Source organism: Dermacentor albipictus, chromosome 1 (genome assembly GCF_038994185.2).
Source record: "Dermacentor albipictus isolate Rhodes 1998 colony chromosome 1, USDA_Dalb.pri_finalv2, whole genome shotgun sequence".
In the NCBI taxonomy this organism is placed as follows: Eukaryota; Metazoa; Arthropoda; class Arachnida; order Ixodida; family Ixodidae; genus Dermacentor; species Dermacentor albipictus.
This window is the reverse complement of record NC_091821.1, coordinates 257,935,357-257,959,760: the sequence shown is the minus strand read 5'-3', so window position 1 is coordinate 257,959,760 and position 24,404 is coordinate 257,935,357. Positions and strand designations below refer to the sequence as shown.

At 43.7% G+C, this 24,404-nt stretch overlaps 1 protein-coding gene across 1 annotated transcript in view; it reads right to left on the bottom strand.

Moving 5' to 3' along the window:
- The window catches only part of LOC139048463 (TBC1 domain family member 12-like), a 61,786-nt gene extending 37,720 nt beyond the window's left edge, over nucleotides 1–24,066 (bottom strand). The window contains exons 1-2 of the mRNA XM_070522866.1: nucleotides 24,054–24,066; nucleotides 22,143–22,578 (exon numbers count right to left, since the gene is read on the bottom strand). Coding sequence (XP_070378967.1) covers nucleotides 22,143–22,578; nucleotides 24,054–24,066 — 449 coding nt within the window. The remainder of the gene's footprint in view (nucleotides 1–22,142; nucleotides 22,579–24,053) is intronic.
- Between the last annotated feature and the right edge of the window lie 338 nt (nucleotides 24,067–24,404).

Genomic DNA, 24,404 nt, shown 5'->3' with positions numbered 1-24,404 from the left:
CTTGACACACTTGCTTTTATACAATTAAAGGCATCTAAGCCACAACATAATACTATAGGCAACTTAATTATACACTTTACTCACCTTTGGCAATATTGGTATAAACTGTGAGTGCAAGTACAGCTGAGCCTTTGCAGATGGTAAAGGAATCACCTGACCCTACTATAAGCATTCCGAGATTTTCAAGGAGCTTAATTTAGCAGGCCAGAGAACCACAAATGCTTTTGCAACACATTTTCTTTCTTGGATACAGAACTTACCGAAAGTTTGAGATGATATATGCTGATTCACTGAGTATGCCCACGGATGATGCCAGTAAAACTATCACACACAACATACCTGAAGCTTAGCATGCTAAAAGAGCACAAATATAAGATGGAAGACATTTGCAAGGAGCACAAAATGCCAAAGCATCGAGGAAAAGCTTTTATCGAAACTGCACAGAATTTAATTGAAAAAACATCTCATGCTTCACTTTTTTTACCTGCACACGCTCATTAATTTTTTTTTATGCACTGGTTTAAGAGGCAAGGGGGACCACTAACTTGATTTGGATAAAAATTGGCAGATGGGTTCAGGACAAGATTATAAAGCCAGTTACCAAATTTTACTAGTCTAGAAAAATTTTCGTAAACGTTACTAATTTTCAAATGTTGCAGTGGCTATGGCTAGTGGCAAGAACTATCATTCTAAAATGACAAAAGCTTTTGGAATTCTTGTGCATAATATATTAGAAGCGCTCGAACTATGTCACTGTGCAGCCGTTTTGTTCAATTTCTGCAGTATTCACTGAAAAATATTGCATAATTGGCTTCACCAGGAGTTAAACTTTAACCTTTAGGCCAAAATTTCAATTTTCATATAACAAAATTTTGGAATCGAGTCCAATATTGGATTCTTAATCAAATTCTACCCCAGTACACACCCTACCAATAAGTCCTTTTTTCTTATAAAAAACTATTGTTTTCGCAATCACGAACTTTTGTGAAAAAATACAGAGAAATGGTTTCAAAAGTTCTGAATTATGCCATCTTATTCGAATTGAATCTATCACAACTAAAACTCTCCTGCAGCATATGTTGAGCCTTCTTCAATTCGGCTTTGTTCTGTTGGAAAAGCTGGAAGCTTCTTTTTTCGAGCCACTTCTGAGCTGTCAAGTGCCATGGCTTTTGCCTGTGACAAGCAGTGCCTGGTGCTCGCTCCAGGTGCTCCAGTGCCGAAGGGCAGCTCTGGGTCCAGTACTTCGAGGTCATCTTCCCATCAAAAAACTGCACACCTAAATAATTGCAGAGCCATCACATAGCCAGCGCATAGGAAAGCTAAAGAAGGTCTTCAAAAGTGGAGCTTCGGTGAGAGAAGAATGAGCGCCGGAAGAAATGGCGCGAAATAGGCCCTGGGCAAAGTGGTGCAAAAATATTGTGGCAGCTATAAAAAAAAAATTATATATATATATATATATATATATATATATATATATATATATATATATATATATATATGCCAGGTTACGCTTGGTTTGCTGCTCACTGTAACCGGACCTTCACCAGGGAATTCGTCGACGCAACTGTTCCGCCTACCTGATATCCCGGGACGTGACTGGCCTTATCGTTAGACACCACATGGTGCCAGAGGCTACTTGCCCCCGACCAGTTCAACTCTATCAAAGGACAAGACCATGACGTCACGGCAATGCTATTTAAGGACCTGCTTCTGCGAGGGATCCTTCAGTGGGCGCGGCAGCAGTGCCGAGATGCATCGGTCAAATCCATTCTTGTTTGCCATCCAGGTGAGGAAGCGGTTCGGCAAATCCTTTCGTAGCAGTAATGTTTGTCTTGTTTTGCTGCCGTGCCCACACGCTTTGCTTGAGTGGTTCTGTGATCTGTCGAATTCCTTGCGGTTCCTGTTGCTGGCAGGGGACGTCGAGACTAATCCTGGGCCCGGTGACATTACGACTGAAGAGCAGCTCAACATGATTGCAAAAGACATCCAGGAGATAAAGAATGAAAAACTGGTGACCAATAAAAAAACTTGGAGCAATAGATAAAAAGCTGGAAAAAATAGGCAAACTGGAAAGGCAGATCTTGGAATGCATAGAAAGGGTTGACAAACTCAATCACCTGATACTGTCCTTGACCAAGAAAGTCGACGAATTAGATAACAGAGGCCGCAGGTCTAATCTTGTCGTATACGGTGTTAAGGAAATCAAAAATGAGAGCCACCAAGATCTGCTCGATGCTGTTGAGAAAACAATCTTTGAAGATACGATGGGAATAAAAACGGCTGGCATCGAAAGAATCCACCGTCTTGGGTGAAAACAAACGATTGATAATCCCAAGCACAGACCTGTAATTTTGAAGTTATTTGACTACCGGGATAAAGCTAACATACTTAGCAATTGCAGAAAGCTAAAAGGAACTGAATATTCAATTAGTGAGAATTATTCGCCTGTAGTAAGACAAATTAGAAAGAAGACATGGGAAAGAACGGAAGTACATCGAGACCAGAAAGAGAAAGTTTTTTTGTCCTACAATAAAGGCAAAATAAATAATCGCCTGTACACCTGGGATGATCAAGCAAAAGACATAGTGGAAGTTGCAAAAAACGAAAGCATGAACAACGGACCAGCCACACGAACTCGAAACCACCGTCGACCGTAGTTGTTCTCAATGTTAATGCGCGCAGCCTTTTGAACAAAATCGAACAGCTAGAGGCGATTCTGATCACTCTTGAACCTGACATTATCTGTGTGACTGAGACATGGCTGAACGCTGACATCACAAATCATGAAGTAGCCCCTCCGGGCTACTCCATTGTCCGAAAAGACAGAACAACTAGAGGTGGTGGTGTTGCTTTGCTTATAGGCCAAGGCATAAATTACTCAGTGATGCCAGATGTCCCTGGTGTAGAATTCAGCTGGGCCAGACCTACGTCTATGCTGGCACCGTCTACAGACCGCCCCAAGCCGAAGTCTCGTATCTCAAGCAGCTTCTAGAGTACATGTATCAAGACATGCTGGGGAACGCCATAATAGTAGGAGGAGATTTTAATCTTCCAGAGATTAACTGAGACTCTCTGAGCCCATCCAATGCAACAAACGATACCTTGCTGAGCTTTCTGTTTACCTTCAACCTGACCCAAATAGTATCCAAGCCTACCCGTGTTCAGGGCACTTCAAGCTCCATTTTAGACCTTATTTTCATAAGCGATTTCTTTTCCAAAGAAGATAACAAAATCAATATTCTTGAAGGACTATCGGATCATCACATGGATTTTTGCACGTTCACCGTTCCAAACCGAATCCGCCAACGTCACACTAGAAAGCGCGTGTACGCATTTAACAAAGCAGACGATGACGCCATTATGACCTACCTTGTCCATGAGTACTACGACTTTAATGAGCTAATCTCAAAAGGCTTGGCCAACATCGACGAAATTTGGTTGCTGTTCAAAGCACATGTTATGCACTGCTTAAGGCAATTTGTCCCACAAATACAAAAGAACACCAATAAGCACAACCCATGGATTACATGTGACGTAATTCATTTAAAACATAGAATAAAAAGGTTGCGGAAATCTAACAAATTATGCCCAGTTCCAGACTTGTGCCAAAAAATAAATTCGTTAATAAACAGACTACTAAAGGAAGCAACAAAGGTAGGAAAACAGCGCTTCTGCAGTACAACGCTTAGCAATTTTATCAAAGACTCACCCCAGATATTCTGGCGTTATGTCAGGCACAACGATAAGCGTACAAAACCGTTATTGCCGACAGAAGAAAAAAAACAAGCGGAAGCGTTTAACACATTCTTCCATTCCGTATTTGCCCCCGACAATGGCATTACGCATGCTTACAGGCCAGAAAATATAAAGCACAACGAAACACTGAGCGCTCCAGTCGTAACTGAAGCAGGCGTGTTTCGCACTATTATTAAATTTAGACGATAAAAAGTGCAACGGTCCTGACGGAATCCTAAACTGTTTCCGGAAACGTTATGCCGAGCCTGTAAGCAAATACTTATGCCTTATTTACAATAAATCAATCTCCGAACAATGTATCCTAGCAGAATGGAAAATTGCTAAAATAGTGCCCGTCTACAAATCGGGCAATATTTCTTGTCAGTCAAACTATAGGCCTATTTCTCACACATGTACATGCTCTAAAATCTTGGAACATATCTTAAAATCCGTTACACAGTTCATTGAGGCAAACAATGTCCTCCATCCACGCCAACATGGCTTCAGGACTGGTCTGTCTATCTACCGTTACCCAACTCGTTGAGATACTACACGATTTCTCCAAAGCAATTAACGACCAGAAACAAATAGATGTAATTTACCTAGACTTCTCAAAGGCCTTTGATCGTGTCTGCCATGCTAAACTACTTCTAAAGCTTAAATATATACTAGGAGATGGGCCAATTTTTCGTTGGATTAGCAATTACTTATCTGACCGCCGCCAGTTTGTTCAGTTAGGCTCCCACGCTTCTGAAACTGTACCAGTACTTTCTGGTGTACCCCAGGGTTCCGTTGTGGCCCCTATCCTGTTTCTTTTGTTCATAAATGACATAACTAATCAGATTGAATCCAAAATTAGGTTATTTAAAGACGATTGCGTCCTGTATAGAGAAGTACTAAACCGGCAAGACCAAATTAGTCTAAACAAGGATTTTCCTTTGATAGTCCAATGGTGCGAAAACTGGCAAATGGCCATCAACTTCGGTAAAACAGTTTCAATGTCAGTAACAAAAAAGAAATCCAAGCTTAGTTTTTAATACGGCTGTGATAATACTATACTTAACACTGTCACTCAGTACAAGTACTTGGGCGTTATCATATCACCAGACTTAGGATGGTTGGCTCATGTAGAGCACGTAGCAAGCAAAGCGATGCGAAAGCTTATGTTCTTAAAATGGGCCCTGCGATACTCTACGAAGGAAGCCAAGCTCTTGGCCTACGTTACAATCATATGTCCTATCTATCATACGTCGTAGAACATGCGAACGTGGCGTGGTTTCCCTTTGCCCAAAATAAAATTGCTACTCTTGAGGCTGTCCAGCTAAAAGCCGCGCGGTTTATCTGTAACCGATTTCGGTGCACCGACTCGCCTACTCAGATGCTATCCGAGATCGGCCTTCACTCACTAAGCAGTCGTGCGATGCTGTACCGACTCAAATTTTTGTGTCTCATCCTGCATAATAAGGTTCATGTGGGTTCTAACACCTATATTTCCTATAACACATCCAGAGAAACCCGTCACAAGCATCACCTTACACTCCAAGAATATTCTTGCACTAACAATACATTCAGCTTTTCGTTCTTCCCGCGAGCTGTTGGAATGCTTTAGCCCAGACGGTAGTCGCACAGCCCACTGTTGACAAATTTGTTGGCCCAACAGCACTGTCAATCACAACTAAATGATGTTATCAACGTTGTCTTTATCATTGTATTAATTACCAAATGTTTTTGGAAATGTGTGATGTGAAATGATGGATGATGTTATCAAATGTATAACCATATGCTTATCCTTCTTTTTTTCGTTTTTGTCTCTTTGCAAAACATCATATGTTATTGAAATAAGCTCTCTGTGCGTTATGTTTTTACCATACTTATTGCTGTTAACATAGGTCCATGAAACTCTACACTTACTATGTCCTCTTTTGTATCCTTATGTAAATGCCTGTACTACAATGTCTACAGACCCTTCTAACCCACTCCTGTAAAAATCCCTGATGGGATTGACAGTATCACAAAATAAAATAAATAAATAAATATATATACGCTATGGGAATCGCTGTAAGCGAAGCTTTCTATGGTGTTTGCTTTGATTGACAATAATTAGTGGCGACGTTGACGGTGAATGCGTAATTTCTTCAGCGTTTAGTCCAATACAAGAGTGGCAAGTTGATGTTAAGGGGAGACGTGGGTTCCAAGATGTTTTTCTTTATTGTTGGCTCAACCTGAACTAAACTTCACTGCTTCGATCAGTTTTTTCATGCCAATTTCAAATCTGTAATTAGTTTTTTGATAGCTACTCTGGTTCAGAAAATATTATACAGGTGAGAAAGCAGGCCAACATTTACTGTTTTTTCTTATTTTCACTCATTTTTTATTGTAATCTGCAAAATGATGCTAAAGTGGCAGAAATAGCACCACCTCTTAGATCATTTCAATATGAATACACTGATACCAAATTTGTTATTGCCAATCAACAACAGCATAGAAAAAAAGCCCTGCAAGACTGAGTGGGGTGTGTAAAAACATCAAACTGAGGAAAAGGCACTTGAAGTTTAGACAGCTGTTACTTTTCAGGGTGTCTACCAAGTTGACATTTCCAAATTCCCTGAGCTTTTCAGGTTTTCCCTGAGTGCCTTTGCAAAATTCCTTGAGTGATGCAGAACTATGTTTTATGTCAAGACGAGCTGAAACCATATCGCCCGATGCTGTCACTCTCTAGTGAGTATATGAGAAAAATAAAAATAGCGACTTAATCCAATTTGAATACTAAGCAGTAGTGTTTATGTTATTCAAAAAGAGAAAGAACGGAGGCCTTAGTAAAATGCACAGCAAATAAAATGTATTAAAAAAAATTGCAAATCGAGTCAGACATTCACAAATATGAATAAAAAAGGAGATGCATACAAAAGCAAATATTTTCGAATATGAGCTATTTCTATCAAGTGATAGTAATCTCAGTGGTATGAGGCCCGTACTTTGTCACACTTCAGATTCTCTCTCAACAGCTCGTAAGTCAACCTCAACTGTCCTGACATATTCTCAGCCCGCGCACTACGCTTCATGCAGTCTTGTGTTTCACTGCTTTAAAGAGTATCTTGGTTTGGATGAGGGACACCAGCACCTCGGCATCAGCCAACACTTTGTTTTTTGAGTTCAAGCTCCTTCAAAACAGCGGCAGCACGCTTCCTTTCCCGTTCATTCCTCAATGCTTAGGTCCTTTCTGTTCTTGTCCTCTTTCCGCCACTTGTTCGCATCACGGACTATTTGAAGCATCTTCTTTGTCAGTTGCACAGTCCACGTCAGATTTTTCGAACTCCTTAGGGGCCACGAGAACATCCGAAAAATCAGCCAGTTGGAAAAAAATAAGTGCACGTCATTTACTGCCATTAAGGGCTCAAACCGCCACAAGACCATTTGAAAACGCTCTGAAGGCCTGTCGGTACAGGTATTAGGCATATCGGTGCTCATACTGTGACTGGAAATACCGGGTGCATGCGTGTATAATTAAGGAATACATAGTGTGTCGCGCGGCAATAGCCCCTTCCCACGCTTGTTATGCTTCATTGCAATACTTTTGCGTATGCTTCACCAAGTAACATTTCTGTACGGAGACGAAGCTGACTTTCGGGAACTGGCATTATGCAACGCACTGTGCTTTCCAAGCTTCTAAGCCAATCGCGGGGACCGCAAAGGCGGAGTCCGTGCCATTGCTGACAGCAGCGAGTTCTTTCAATAAAAAACAAGGCAACCAACGGCAAGAAGCTTCATAGCGAACGTAGAAGCAGCTAAGCCTAGCGTTGCCGCAGTGGTGGCTACGGCAACCAGCGGATCTGCGTGCTAGAGCGCCAGCTTGAGGCGGCGAGGTAATCAAAATGGCAGCAGTGCTGGCTTTGAATAATTCCATTTCAGACCTGCAATCACGGCAAAACATCCGGAAAATCGTAAGGCGAAAAGTTCTTGCGTCCGAAATTTCCGACGTTCTGATACATTGACTCTATGGGGTACGTTGGTGGTGCCGCGAAGCCGTCCAAATTATCAGGAATCCGGAAAGTTGGTCATTCACTGTACACTGGCAACTCCTCCGTCCAATAACAGGCGTCAAAGACGATTCATTACGACTCCTGTCTGTTACTAGAGCCAGCATTACCGCGACTTTCGACCCTTTCAATAAAATTACAGCTAATTTTCCCTGACACAGGCACAAATTCCTCGAGTTTTCCCGGTTGGTAGACACCCTGCTTTTTCTAGAATGCAGCTACAGCAATATTAATGACATCATTTTGTAGCTCTATCCTTCACGAGAATGGACATACTAATGAATGTACCCTCGCAGAATACTGAGAAAAGCTTGTTTAAAGCCATGTACTGCCCCTAAACCAGCATGAGAAACCACATTTACTATTTCATGTGCCCATTCCAGTGACCTCCAAGCTAAATGAACACAAAAATTTTATAATAAGGTAGCCTTTCAATAGAGAAATTAACTTACACAGAGTTCAAGTGAAAAACACGCATAAAATATTTATTGAATGACCTAAATTGATTACTGTCATGCAACACCGCTTTGCTATACATATACAGCATGCCAGGGTTTTATGCAGCGTCCTTTGCTTGCTTGTGCCGTTTTGAAAGTCTGACCTTAGCACTTCTATCTAGATGCTCTTTGGGTGGCTTCCGAGGCTTTTGCGACCAGCAGCTTGATTTTCCATTCTGTCAAGCACTATGTCAGACACTCCGTCAAGATCGCTGCACTTTGCATGAACTCAGCCAACTCGCCCATTAAATACTGAATAGTATGCCGTATCAATGCAGTTTTAAATGCTGTTGTATGCGCTGGCTGCCAATCAGATGACATCAATCTGCAGCTAGGCCCAGTAGAATAACGGCGCCGGTAGAGTGCGCCGCTTCAGACGCAACGGATGGTTCTGTTCGTGCTAGCCGTTTTGGTAGCACACCATCATCCGCCATTTTCAGCCTCTCGTTCCATTGATGCTTTTTTTTTTTCCTTACGCTTGACATGTCCTCTTTAGGCCAGCATCTCCTGACACACCACAAGATGAAAAGACAGTGCGTCAGCCGTGTGAACGCACGCGAAAGCAGACGACAACCCACGCAAACCGGCAGCAACGGCCATAGAGTTTCTTGCAATAATTACTAGAGGGAACTCTGGCGCTGCAATCGTTCAGCCACCATGGGAATGATGGGAAGTACATGGGTTCGTCTGAGCTTCGTGCTTGTGGATTCAGACGATCTTGCGGCTTTGTTCATTATGCTTCATATGCCTTTATGGTCGTAAATTTCAGAGCAATCTATACTTTTCGATGCGCAAACGCTGCGAACACGCACAATCACTACTAATTCCAATAATTCAGGTTGTCGAGGTGGCCAAATTGGAATGCACCAAGTGTCTCAAGGCACCTAATTGCCCGCGATAAATTCAAAAGGGCGTTTTATGTTGCTTGTCAATGCATGCATCTGTGGTGTAATGGTTTCAATATTGGGCTTCTGTCCAGAAAGTCCCGTGTTCGAATCATGCTATCAGACAATTTTCATAATGTTTACTTAAATATTTATCTCACAGTAAATCGTGGAAAATGAGTTTACAAAGCCACGAAGCCGTCTGAAGCCAGAAGGATGAAATTTAGGCAAATCCATGTACTTTCCCCAATTCTCACGATAGCTGAACCGCCCCCATTGCAGCTCCAGCTGACACTAGTGGCAGAGTTCGGTCTAGTAATTATTTTATGAAACTCTATGGCAACAGCGAAGACGGCAGTGCATGCAAAACAAAAATAAAAAACAAAATGGACGCTTCGGTCACGCTAGCCAATCGGAGGCACAAGATGGGGGGCTCGCCTTGTGCGCGTGTGGTCCGCCCAATCAGAGGCCCGAAATCACTCTTCGGAAAAGTGGCAAGAGCAGTTTCGTTTGAGCAGCGCCAGTTTGAGCCGGTGCAAAATGCACACGAAGAAAACAGCATCAAAACATGGCCAAGATGGCAGCTGGCGGCTGCGGTCACTGCACGCGCGGGAAGTTGCAAATTCTACCTGGCGCAGGGTGTTTTGTGGTTTCTGCGGAGTTTTGAAAGCCGATTCTTTCCTATTTACTGATCGAAATCAGCGCTAATAATTTGAGGGCAGGCGCTTGATGGCACAAACATTCCTAAAATGTGTTTTTCTCAAAATCAAATTTTTGGCTATTTTTTACCATTCTACGAGGGTTGATCCAGAAGTAAGGTTCCCAAAGAGCTCCAGCCACACAGGAAGGTGCGAGGCGAAATCAGGCAACACTGCTGCTCGCGGCTGTTTCCCCACTCTCGATTCCCCCCTGCTGCACTTCGCTGCGCCACTCATTCTTAGCCCAGTAGACGTGCGATATTGAGGTTCCCATTGTTGATCCCGCCAAGTCCAAGATTCGTTCTGTAATTAGCTTTTTGCACGCCAAAGGGACTCTACCCGTGGATATTCATCGTCAGCTGATAGAGGTGTATGGCGACAAGTGTACGACCGTTCAACACGTCCAAAAGTAGTGCAGGGAGTTTAGTGCCGGCCAGACGTAAGTCCACGTTGAAGAACGGAGTGGAAGACCATCAGTTTCTGCGAGGACTGGTAGCCGTTGTAACGCCGCTTCCCGATAACGCCCGACCTCACGTTTCCAGTCAAACCCAGGAACTTTTCATAAACTTTGGGTGGACTGTCATGCCCCACCCACCGTACAGTCCAGACCTCGCGCCTAGTGATTATCACTTGTTCCCCAAGTTAAAGGAACATTTGAGTGGCCAATGCTTCCCGAGCAATGATGAAGTCAAAGAAGAGGTGAAACGCTTCAACAGGTTGGCGGCGGAGTTCTATGACATGGGATACAGAAATGCATAGAAAAAGATGGCGATTATGTAAAAAATAGCGCAAAGTTTCATCTTTCCAATTATGTAAATTTCTATGAGAATAAACAATGTTGTCTATTTATAAAATTGATGGGTACCTTATTTCTAGATCAACCCTCGTAGAACCCGCTTTTCCTACTTGAACATTACCTTGCGTGCACCACTGCTGTTTGTCTGCGTAGTACGCAGAACGCACAGGGAGACGTTTTTGCTTGAGCTGTTGTGGTGCACCATTGTTCATAAATCTCCAAGAGGGTTGAGCTTTATCATTGCCTCACATGACACATTGTATCATGGCAGCAGTGTTAAACTTTAATTGAATTAAGAGGCTGTACGTGCCAAGGGCATGATCAGATTAAGAGGCATGCCATAGTGGCGGACTGCAGATTAATTTTGACACCCTGATGTTCTCTAATGTGCACCTAAATAAAAGGGCACTAGCATTTTTGTGTTTCACTCCCGTCGAAATGTGGTTGCCATGGTCGAGATTGAACCCACACCTTAAGCAATGCTATAGCCGTCAAGCTATCATGGCGGTAACAGAAGTGTTCATTTTTGTATGCAACCACTTTCATAGCGTCGCCTAGACCCTGCGGTGCTTTAATGCGGCTCTGCATGTGCATGCTCTGCATCAGTTGTGTGGCTGACAAATTTGCATGGTGTTTATTTTTCAGAAATAGCAGAAGCGGACTGTACCATGCCTTCAGTTAGCCTGCAACCGCCGTTTCCTTGCCATCTCAAGTCATGTTTGACCTCTCCTGCCCTCTCCCACGTTAGTAGAGTAGAAAGGCAAGTGCTGCAGTTTTTAAAATGCTTGTGGGGAACTCCAGAGGGCATTGTGCACATGCTACGCAATGGAAAGGTCCACACGTGTTTCTCGCATCACTTTCTTCTCTGCCATGCTCCTGCCATGTATATACATGCTTTGAACTACACCCCCAACGCAGCATGCAAGACAGCAGTAGCGCAACAGATGAAAAGGCAAAGAAAGCTTCGCTTTAATAAGAAAAAGTACCATCGCTGCCTTCTTTCCACATTGTGTATGATTATTATCACTGTGAGCGTCAGTCAGTGCATGGTATTCCTTCTTTCCCCCTGTAGCCGCGTACAAATGAACCGTGGCAAGTCCAAGAGCAAGGAATATCTGCAGGTAATTGGGACATTCTTGTTTGCATGGTGTCACCGGCTTGTGAAAAAATACTATTTTGAGCATTTCTACTGCGCTGATAAGGACAAAATTTTTTGGAACATTCTCAGGTAGTAAAAGAACCTGAAACTGCTATAACCTTGAAACACATTTTTGGGCCTAGAAACGCAATTATTTTCCCCCCGTGCCTCCTTCAAATTGCCAGAGTACCCTTTAAGTGGATCAGAAGCCTAGTGCACTTTTACAGAATAAGATCATGGAAAATTTTCTGCATAATGCACAATGTTGTCACAACAAAACTACTTACATTAAAATAGAACCCTCCTCATGAAACTCTTCAGAAGCTTTCTGCATTTTTCGCGAATCATGAAGTATAAGGAAACAAAGGATGAAGTTGAATAGTTTATCACATGCTATAGCTGACATAACAGTCTCACACACAAGGCATAGTAAGAATATAATGGGTGTCCATAAATTATTTTTACAACTTTAGACTTCATAAGTTCAAAACTGTACTAAATAATAACAAATGGTTTTCAACATGTGACAAGATAGCTCAAAGTTTTCTTGGTCCCAAGGTTAATGTGTGTGTGCATGTGCGCACGTGCGTGTGTGTGTATGAAGAAAAACTAATTTGCAGTTTTTCTATCTGTGCTTAAGTTAGTCTGTAAGCACCAAATAAAAATCAGTGAGTCACTGCTTTTGTTTCTGCTCTCTTTTTCACAACACTGCACAGAGGTAAGTTCTGCACAGTCAGAAAGCACTTTCACCAGTATAATTTCAAGAGGCAGGACTGGCCTCAGCCTTCTTTAGGTAGGGCCATGACAATCACAATGTTTTTGGCATGAGTACAATAACTCTTACAAAGAAACGGTAATTCTTCACTTCCCTTACAGGCAAATGTCAATGCTTTGCTTTGTATGTTCTTCCTACTCATGCATGTCTGAAAAGTCTCCAGAATTGAACTTCACTCATCTGACATTTGGACCACATTAATGTGGCAAGTTTGTCATCAGTCATACGTGAGCGTTTTTCAGCCACAAAAGTCGCCATAGTACATATAGGAGAACTGTGTTTTCACATGACAAATTACAAAAACATGGAAAAGAGCCAAGGAAAAACCATGGAATTACACACACACAAAAAAAAAATGAGCTGTAAATGCAGTGGATATTATGCGTCTGTGTATCTGCTTGCTTTGTTATTGTTTGCATTCCAGAATCCTTTCCAGCACTCCATATGTTTACAATCCAGCGGAGGTCTACACAGGGGACAAGGTTACAGTTTCTCATGAAAAATGCCCAACTTAAAGAGATCTAATAAAGACAGAAAAACACTGCCAGGCAGCACAGGTCATAGGGTTATGTTCCTCACCAGCACTCTTTGTTTTTCTGTTCTCTTTTACACTATGCATTATGGCAAACCCTGTAGTAAAAATTTATCTCCCCTTGTCCAGTTCGCCTAATCATCTCAGAGCTACTAACTTATGGCACATACTTCCACACCCAAATTGTCATCTACAATAGCAGGTAAAACACTGTGCTTTTGCCATTGTTGCATGACACTTAGCCAGACCTTGTAACACCATAACGTAGGTAAGTGTAGAAACGAAATGAGAAAAGAAAATTTGAGTTGCTCTGAGAACCTCTGCAACATTACACAGTTGTTGCCATTGAAGATGCAACAACTTCAAATCAACAAACATAATTAGATAATGCAACGAGAAAGCTAAGTCAATTATTTAGAGGATTTGCTTAGTGTTATAGACAACACATTTTTCAGCTGTTTACTTCCCAAGATTGGTACACACAGAAATCTATGCGAAGATGCAATTAGATCTCTAGCCCATACCTCATTGGTACTGGCAAATGTCACCACACACACAATATTTACACTTTGGCAAAACAACAGGAAAAACCAAAACTGTATATAATCAATCCAAATAAAAACAAATGTAAATCATATTCTTGACAACTTATGCCAGCAGTATGAATTTACAAACAAAATATGAAGAAAGTTATTCCTTTACTGGAAGTTCATGACAATCCTAATTAAGTTTCTGTCCGGCGAGCAAGTTAGTCTACAAGTTTGAACCACCGCTGCGATCTTTCCATAGGCGATTATACACTGTGTCTGCTGTCCTCGACGGGGATAGTTGAGTTACGTAACAACGCACTTTTTAGATTTGATGTTTAGTTACATCAATGGACTGAAGGGCATCATATGCAAGATTTGAAAGGAACAATATGTTAAATACTGCAATTATTTTGTTTCATAGTCTGCGGTTCACTTGTCGCGCTCTCATTTTTCGAAGCGTAGGAACGTCCAGTCACTTTAAAGACGGTAAGTTGCGAGAAACATTCATAACACGCCGCGTCACGTGCCGTGACGAAACGCGGCGAGTTTCTTGTACACCAGAAAATACGCCTACGAGGCCGTCATGTCGCGTGCTCTTACCGTCAGTCTGTTTGGTCCATTTTATCACAGGTACTTGGTATCTGCACTGCTCCCCGGGAGGCTCCGGACGGTTGCGCTGTTCTTCCCAGATCAGAAACGAGCACGGCAGCACGGCTCCTGTACCACATGTACCGCGCCATCCCAAACAATCAGCGATATAACTCTGGACAAAACAGCTTTCACAGGCGCAGCATCGTCACTCTCGCCTAAATTAGTCACCGCCACTGAGCTGATACATCTCACTTACCCAAAAGATACACAAGACATTTAATACATTACTTCTGGTTGAAAGTTAAGTACAATCGCAAGCGCGCAATTCTGGTACTCGCTCAACTGATGACGAAATCCATTAAGATTAGAGACATGAAAACACGAAATCACCGCAACCGGTGATCACGCAAGTCAGCGCAACTTGCTAACGAGTAAAAGACACTGGCTGCAAGTTTGACAGCAACAAAGAGTACCTCACTCACATTCGCCAGGCGAAGACAGCATATTAATAGAACTGTCGACGCTGCTACGCATGACGAGGTAGACTTCATTTTTTCCATCGTTTTTTATCACCGATTTCTCCTCCAGCTGCAATCCTCAGAGGAACCATCATTCTTAAGCCTAAATTCCAGCTTCTCGTATACCGGAAAAATTCTTCCCCGACTGTCACGCGGAACGCAAAATGCAAGTGCACGCTGCCAAGAACAGAAAATTCAAAATGTACTAACCATAGTTACTTTACTGATACGTGCTCCTGTTCTGACAGATGTGCGTGTTTAGTTTAGTCTACATCGCACCGCTTAAAGTACCCTACCCTAGCTAGCAAGCTCTCGCACCGAGGCACCGCGGGCCATTGCCATTCTGAGCTAAACAACCAATGTGGCGATTTCAGAACCCCTGGCGGTTGGCATGCACTAGATTGGTCATTGTTTTTTTTCTTTGTGAAATGCAACTTCATAATCGTGCATTTCATTTGTTATAAATACTCGCCATTTTTATGTATGCGTAACTGAGAAAACAGTGCAATGCAATTTGTTCAGTCTTTCGTAAGAGCCTTGATAGGACGTAAATATGTACAGATAAGCTATCTGTTCTTTTGCAGCCTACTACAGTGATCACACTTCCGTATTTTGAAGTTAAAATTACAGAAACGTATGGGAAAATTTTGTCCGTCGAGAATGCGAACTTGCATTTACGCAATGACACATGACACCAGCAACACTGTTTCCGATCGCCGCTTTGTGACGTACGGTCGAATGGTCGGATGGTTTGTCCGCTGAACGAAGTCGGATGCTCGGAGGTGGAGAAAGGAACTCGTGACACATCCGATACTGCTCATCCGCCAAATGCGGTAATCGGTTGTTGCGTGCTTGCATTTCTACAGGTTAGTGCTGACAGAACACATTGGTAGCTGGCTCGAAAATTTGCAACCAGTTACAGGAATTTAAAGGCTTAACCCATTGTCGGGTAACACCTAGCAGCCACACTTCGATAAATTCCGTATGGATGCAGAAGCCCGCGCATGTTTCGTTAATAGGTGAATGCGCGATAAAATAAGCCGAAGGTTGGCTTCACTGCTCATTGCGCTTTTGAAGCTTTGGATATGATTGTGTGCTTTGGTGTCGTTATTCGTGTAGCATTCGACAATATGGATAGCTTGCAGACTGCACTAGTGACAGTGAAAGGAAGTTGTACGCCTAGCGGTTCTGCGAGATGATAGTGCAAAAGTAACGGTACCTGATATTTAGATTGTGGTGCGTGAGCGTTCTGTAAAGATAACATGCAACAAATAAAAACTTGTGCTTTTTCGTAGCGTGAACTCTCTTGTAATTCCAAGGCATGGCATCCGGCGAGGAGATCTGCGTAAGTTACCGATCTTCATTTATTGCATGTTTTGTTAGTCCATGTAGCTTTGTACGACGCTAATGCATGCAAAAAGCGCCCGAGCGGCCAAGCTTGCACAAACGTTACGCGGCTGTGGTATCTGGACTCGGCAGCTTATCGCCCCAAACAAAGTGTTTTCCGATTTCACGTGGATCGTGGGTTTCGTTATACCGGTGTCACACGGCGCACTTTCGATCGTGATCAAACCCGATCGGGATGGGGTCGCGATTGGCTCCCTTGCGTAAGCTGTAGGAGGAAGCCAATCGCGGTCGAGAATTTCGATCCGGATGGGGCTCGATCTCGATCGAAAGTGGCCATGTGAACCGGCATTCATGTGGCCCAGCTGCCATAGCCAGAATCCGATCAGCGTTCACTTGTGTAGTGGATGGCAGGCAAAGCGCACGGACGGAGCATTGTCGGCTCTTGAAGTTACATGCGTCGTGTGCTGGCACAAGCTGTGCGTCATGTTACCCTTTGTTCTCATCCTTTATACAACGAAGGTGCATCAAATATAAACAATTATATATATATATATATATATATATATATATATATATATATATATATATATATATATATATATATATATATATATATATATATATATATATATGAATTTGTAATAAGGGATAAACCGAGTATACATTATTTTTCTGCATATAGAAACGCGTTTTTTTACCAGCCGATCGGTAGGTTTTTGATCCCGTCATCACAAAATGAAGTAGATTGTGTCGGCAGTCAGTTGCGAACGTACTCCTCCACTGCATCGTCGTCGTCGGATCGTTAGCTTCCCTGAGCTTCTTTGAGTGGCACAAAGATATGAACGTCAAAAGGCAGTAAGTCAGGTTTATAGGGAAGGCATTACAGTGATGCCCAACTCATTTTCCAAAATTTTGCACATGTGACAACTGCAACATTGAGTCTGGCGTTGTCACGGGAAGAATGACTACATATCGGCCGGACACGCCTTTCGCGGCGATTAGCAAGTTTAACCTCACTCAACAAAAGCTCACACATACTCAGCAATGATGGTGCGACGATCGTGCAATGTGCGAAATTCCGCGGTGTCCGCCCCACCCCCTCCTCTCCTCTCTTCCCCCGTTAAAAAAAAAAAAAATGAAGCACTTTAATAGCCGACAGCCGAGTCTTGGCTTTGACAGGGGCTGCCTTACACGTATTTCTCCACTACATGCTTACTTGTTTTGACTCGGACGTCTAGTAGTGTACCCAAGTTTTATCGCACGTAACGATGCGATTAAAAAAAAAAGTCGTTTGTGCAAACCGCGCTGAGAGCCGCTCACAAACGTGCCAACGTACCAACTTCTGTTCTGCAGCCAAAATACGGGTTACCCATTGGGCAGACATTTTACAGAATCCTAGATCCTTTATTATTGTGGGTTGAGTGCTTCCATAACGTATGCCACTCCTGGAACAAATTTCGGAAACATTAGAGCGTCGGTCCCCCATGAGAAAGCACGAATAGCTTGAATGATCTGCACCGTAGTGCTCGTCCGTGGGCGACGATCACGGTTCTCATTTTTAACCCTTTTACGGCCTTCCATAAACACCTTATGCCAAGCAAACGCACTCAGCTTTGAGAGTGTAATCGCCGATCTGTGCCGTCAATCAACGTAGAATTTCGGTTGGTATTACTTCCTCACAGGCAAGAAGCTTTATAATAATGTGCTGCGAAATCGACGCGTGTACCTCTTGGAAATCATATGAAGGAGTACTGAAGAAATGTAACGAGACCGGCCGGCCGGCTTCTCGCACGACTCGCCTACCTAATACGCACTCGAGCAGCAGCAGTGCGCTAATCGATAGAACACGCGCTAGAACAAGTCTCGTGTAAATTTGATACACCGTCGTATCAAATTTATTTACGTTGTATTTTTTATCGTATCAGCTGGCAAGATGAGTTCTGTGCATGCGCCGACTTCTGCCTAGTTGTGAGTCGCGCTTAACGTGAACGCTTCTTTTGCCGGTTCACAAATACAAAAAAAAAAATGTGGGGTTTTACGTGCCAAAACCAGTTTCTGATTATGAGGCACGCCGTAGTGGAGGACTCCGGAAATTTCGACCACCTGGGGCTCTTTAACGGGCCCCTAAATCTAAGTACACGGGTGTTTTCGCATTTCACCTCCATCGAAATGCGGCCGCCGTGGCCGGGATTCGATCCCGCGACCTCGTGCTCGGCAGCCCAACACCATAGCCACTGAGCAACCACGGCGGGTGGTTCACAAATACAAATCGGTGACGTGAATGCGTTTTGTTCAGTAGAAATCAAATATCGTTAAGTTACTTGGCTGTGACCATAACGAGATCGCGGCAGTAGCGTCGTCTTTCCTCTGCCACGCTCTTTCCATGTATATGCACGCTCTGAACCACCCACCCGTCGTGGGGTGCAGGACAGCCACAGCAGTGGAAAACTTGAAGGAAGAGGACAAGAAAGCTTCGCTTTAATATATGGTTCAAATGCTGGTCCAAGCAAAGATTAAATGTGAAAGTGAACGTTGGTTGTAACAAATACGTGAGAAAGAGGAGGCCGTACCTAGAATATTTTGGAACCACATTAACTTATCAGGTAGGAAGTGTGGCACAATACAACAACTTATCCTAGAGAAAGGTAGAAACAAACTGGAAGGGGACGTGACGTCAAATTACACCCGAAAAGTAACAGCCGAATCATTTCAAGTCAATGACGAGGTGGCTTTTTTGGGGGAGAAAAGAAAAAGCATGAGAACCAGACGGAAAAGGGGCTTGTGCTGAGCAATTTCAATTGAAAGAAAGCCGAAGAGAAAGTTCCTAAGCGCACAGCCACAGGGTTAGACGAGGTTCCCGTTAGGTTGATTAATGAGCTAGGACCAAAAAGTAACGAAGCTCTGTTGAAAGCAGTTGGAAAAAGTACTTACAGGATAGGCGAATACCAGACAGTTGGCGACGAAGTAGAATGAACTTAATTTATAAAGGTGGGGGGGGGGGGGGGGGAGGGGCAAGGATAGAATTCACTCATGGACCATTGACCATTACATCGATAATAGACTAGCTTAGCAGTGCAGGCGATTAAAGTGAAACTGCAAGCATGGGCAGAATATATAGTGGCATATTCGAAGAATTTCAGAATGGTTTCAGAATAGGTAGGAGTCTGGACGATAACTTGATTTTTTTCTTACTCAATGTATTGAAATATCCAGGAAAGAAAAGACACCGTTATGGCTTGTTTAATCCATTACCGGAGCGTACGACAACGTGGACTGCAACGTTTTGTGGGATATATCGGAAGGGGAAGGCTTAGGCAACGACTGTATACAGCTTCTCGGGGACATTTACCTAGAAAACACCGTTTGCGTTGAATAGGAAGGGATGAGGAGCGAGGAGAAAGTTGATATCACCAAGGTACTGTGGAAGGGCTGTTCTTTATCCCCGCTGCTGTTTTTAATGTACGTGGTAAAGATGGAAAGGACCCTAGGAGGAATCAGTGTCGGGTTTAATCTCATACAAACAGGCGGGCACAATGTTAGAGCAGCAGCTTCCAGGTTTGTTTTATGCGGGCGACATCGTACGTGTTGCTTGCTAACACGTAAAGCGATATGCAACGTCTGGCTAATATCTGTGGACAGGAAGGTGAGAATATAGAAACGAAATCTAGCGTTAAAATATCGAGTTTTGTAGTATTAGGTGAAAACAGACTGTGTCAATAGATGGCCAGGAAGTACTTCGTTTAAGAGAATCCAAATACCTTGGTGTATAGATAAACGAAGGCAATAGATATATGAAAACACAGGGAAAGAAAACAATAATATTAAAGGGCAAAATAAACGCGGCCATAATGAAACAAAGCGCTATGGGGATACAATAGGTACGAGGTGCTCCGGGGTACGTGGAAAGGTGTAATGGTTCCAGGACTTGCATGTAGAAATAAGGTTGTTTGCTTATACTCAGCGGTACAATCAGGACTCGATGGTAACCAAAGGTCAGTGGGACGCCTCGCACTGGGCGCACACGGGCAGACTACAAACGAAGCTGTGCAGTGTGATATGGACTGGACAAGTTTTGAAGTGAGGTAAGCTCACAGTAAAATTAATTGTGAAGAACGACTGAGGAATATGGAAGAAAGTGAAGGGGGGGGGGAGTGTTCAAGAACTCGCACTGGAATAACATTGATTCCCAGTGGAGGAAAAGAACTAGGAAGCTTACCAGCAAGTATGCGGCCTATATGGTGAGCAACACGGCAACAAAGAACGCCAAGTGGAAAGTCTGAGAGGCTGAGATAATTTCATGGTTGGCGGCAATGGAAAAGAAACCTGTCATGAGTAACGAAATCAGAAAAGAAACAATAACAACAAGGGCTTGGTAGCGCAACCCACCGCTCTATTTCAAAGGAGACGCTCATAGCATCCATCCATCGATTTCTCTCTAAAGCCTCGTTGGTTCGAAACGACAAGCATCCTCGAAAAATCCGCGACTGTATTCATAATATGCTTTCGTCGAAGCGGCTTGATACTAAGCGAAAGCCGTTTAAACAGTCATTTGCTATGAATTAAGCGAATTCTACAAAAGCAAAGCCAAATTCAGTTCAGAGAGCGCGGTTGGGACCGCCGCCCTGTTTTTTGCGTAAACTACGTAAGCCACGCAAAGACGAAGGAGGAAGGGAAAATATAAGATAGAGCATTGTCACGCAGCCACCCTTGGCTAACGAACGCTCCGTGAAGCCACAGTGGTGGCCCAGCACGTGACTTATTGCCTCGAGGTCACGGAACGAAATTTCTTAAGACGTTTGGTTACCAGTAGCTATAGGCCAGTAGTTTTTATTCGGTGCGCGTTTGTTCGGCAGCCCTGCCGTCCATGGCTCTGAGCTGGAACACTAAAACCAACCGCGCGCTTTGACGTGCAATCACGTGTTGAACCACCAGGTTTGGCTTCAGTCGCGTCGCGGTATGTTCCCTCCTCCTTTTTTTCCTTCTTCCATGCAAAGACGATTACTAGAGGCCGGACTTTTAGGCATTAAAAAGCGCGTTTTAGACGCCAAAATTAGGCAGGCAAAACAACGTCTTAGGCCTCCAACGTCGTAAATATAGGCACAATAAATTTTTACATAAATGCAAATAATTTCAAACGAAGACGTGCGCGACCTGTATCTACAGCAGGAAAACAAGAACTGTTATTGTTTATGATATCGCAAAGGCGCCAACAGTTGACCATAGCCGTGCAATTGTCCCATAAAACTGCTGGTCTAATGACGATCAATTGCCTTAATTCAACAAGCGCACTGTTCATATTCATGTTCAATTGCCACTGTAGCTTACTCGAGCGCCGCATATAGTGAAACAGGCATGAAAAAGAATAATTGAAAGCTGGAAATACTGCTTAAGAAAAGCGCTGTCATGTCTACCTGACGCAGTTTAATTAAGACACAACAAAACAGACAAATTATAAATGCGAGAGACGGCGATTTATTAAGCAATTACCATGTTCTTACATGAGGACTGTTTGATACAACTCTGGCAATTTTCTCATATACAATGACACCTTCCGAATTACACGCAAGACGTCCGAACACTGGCAAATACAGTTCCGCTCATTTTGAAGTGCACATGTTTGAAGAAATCTGTTTGGAGAGCACGCGGAACGTAGTCTAAGAATCACTGTGAAAATTGTGGAAACAATAGCAAACTACCATCATCTCCAGTTTTTGCGATTCAGAATTGTGCCTCTTGTCACTGAAAATGAGCTTGTACGCTGAGAAGGAACGCTCGACATCGACAAATGTTATTGGAGCGTAGTTGTATTTGGGAACATTCGATGGCTTAACCGACACTGGGATCCCAGCAAGGACTCCTGAAATTTCTTTTAACGACAGAAAATCCCGCGTTGTTATCCAAGACCGAGTGTCACTTCGCACGTGCCTTTTCGGCTACTGGTCCTTCAGGAACGGCGGCCATTCTTTGCTGTGCATGCAAAATTAGCGCAATGCTCGTAATTAGAGTTTCTCCCGAACTTTCAAGTTTCTTGATAGTATTTGCAAGGAACGTGAAGTTGGCGCACAAGTAGGCGAGGTCTCCTTGGAGGCTATCCACAGAGAGGACAGCTTGAGCCTTTCGGACCACAGCACTCTCGTCACCTGAAAAGCCGTTAATCACGACCCTGGTGCCCGAAAAATAGCAGTTGTAATACTCAACATCTTCTAGCCATGTTCTCCGACGTGTGACGATGGGCTCTGGCGGAAGGGGTACGTCCGGCAACTTCTCCCTGAACGAGCGCACGCGAGATGGTGCCTTCAGGAACACGGCCTTGGCTGAAGCAATGAGCTCGTTGACGTCAATGAACTGCTTCCTCAGTTCTTCACAAACACGGTGGAGCGCATGAGCTAGGCATGTGGCATGCACCATGTGCGGGTAGAAGGTCTTCAGAAGATGAGCTGCCTTGTGCATGTAGCCTGCGGCTTCTGTGTAGAGCAACAAAACCTTGGTGTCATCGCCTCCTGCAGGGTACAGAACCTTCAGGGATTCGTTTACAAAGTATGCTATGGACTCCCCGTTCGTTCTCTCCAAACGCTTCGAGCACACAAGGAAATCTCTTGTTTTCTCGTGTGCCGCAAGCTTCCCAGCCAGAAAGCGAGCTACAAAGCGCTCCTGGACGTCTGTTGTTTCGTCTACGGAAATCCAGATGCAGGAGTCGCTAAGCTCTTCTCTGATTCTTCTTAGCGTTTCTTCATACAAAGGCGGGAAGTAGTTCTTCCGCAACGTAGACTCAGGCGGCACGTTGTGGTTGCAATATTTCGGTAGGAATTGTTTCAGTACAGGATTTTCAATCTTGGCCCAATGAATATTTGCAGCCACTAGGGCCTCGCACAAATCGACGTTGAAAGCGTTCGTCCTGTCGTCCTTGAAGGCTGTTATCAAAAACGACTGTTTGGATGTTGAGGGCTTGTCGCGCTTAACCTTTGCCAGGTGACCTTCCGTCTTCTCATGCTGTGCCAGATGGTACTTTTTCTCGCAAGGAATCTGCGCAAATGCGTTAGGATTTCTTAAATACGAAGCGTATATTCCATATCACAGCATCGATAAACATGCTAAAATACTAAGCATGCTGACACGCTAGCACAATATAAATAAATACCATAAGCACCAATAGACATTCCAACTTTCACAGCGAAGTGCTCGAACCTGCCTGCCGCGTCCCATTTGATGGTAGAACTGCACTTCATCAGAGGGCTGCCACGCGCTTCATGCGACCACGACGTACTTGAAGCGCAAGGAGAAGCTGAGCTTCCGCGGACGTAATAATAATTTGACTCAGCGCGTGCACGGTGTGCGACGTCAATCCGCTAAATTCCACGGTGGTAAGTATTAAAGCACCACGGCAGTATATAAGGCACCGGAATCCAATCGGGTGCTAACATGGCGTGGCGTACCTCGGTAATTCTTGCTGGCATACACATGTTATTTAGCCGTGCAGCTACCAGGTGGACCTCGCTTTAACGAATGTTTAGAGCACAGCCTAAAAACATGCTCCGTACATCATATTTTTGAAACATCGTCTTTCAGTATCAACCGATCAATTGGTCGCTCGATCAACAAATGTCTCAATGTTCACTTAACGCAGCACACAGGGACGGTACATAGAATTGTGACTCGCTACCACAAGGTTTCTAACACATATCGTCTCAATAACCTCAATTGTATTGAATGTTTAGGACTTTATAAACAAAGCTAGTATGCAAAATAAGCAACGTTTGAACAAAAGCAGGCACCCAAAGGAACGCTGTCTGCACTTTTCGAAACAATACAGGTGCCTCCTTCATTTTCTTAGCGCAAGGGACAATATAAACGAAAGGAAACAACAGCGAATCCCGGCCATAACGGCTAGACGCCAACCAACGCGGCACAATGGACGACTTCACAGTTCCGGAATCAAATGAAACGCTCACGGCACGTAAAAAACACGTCGGCTCACCTTTTACCCACATGGTTCGCAGAACACGGTCTCTCCGTTTATTCTGTAGCATGGTGAGTCAAGTGTCCACTGTCGAATCAACACACTCCTGGGTGCCTTTCTTTTCGGCGTGGCTGAGAAGGGCGGACCGCTAAAAGACCGCAAGGTATAGGATGACCGGGTCGTAGGGAGCCCACATGCGAGCGCTGTTTGAAACAGAGCTTGCATGTAGGCTCCCTAGCCGGGTCGAATCGCGTAGAGCCAATTTCTCCAATCGTGGTTAACACGTACCTTAAAAAGTAAATTACAAACAAAACAAAAGCCGCGGTGCGCATCACATCTTTCTTCTTTTGCTCTTCACTCTCCTTTTCT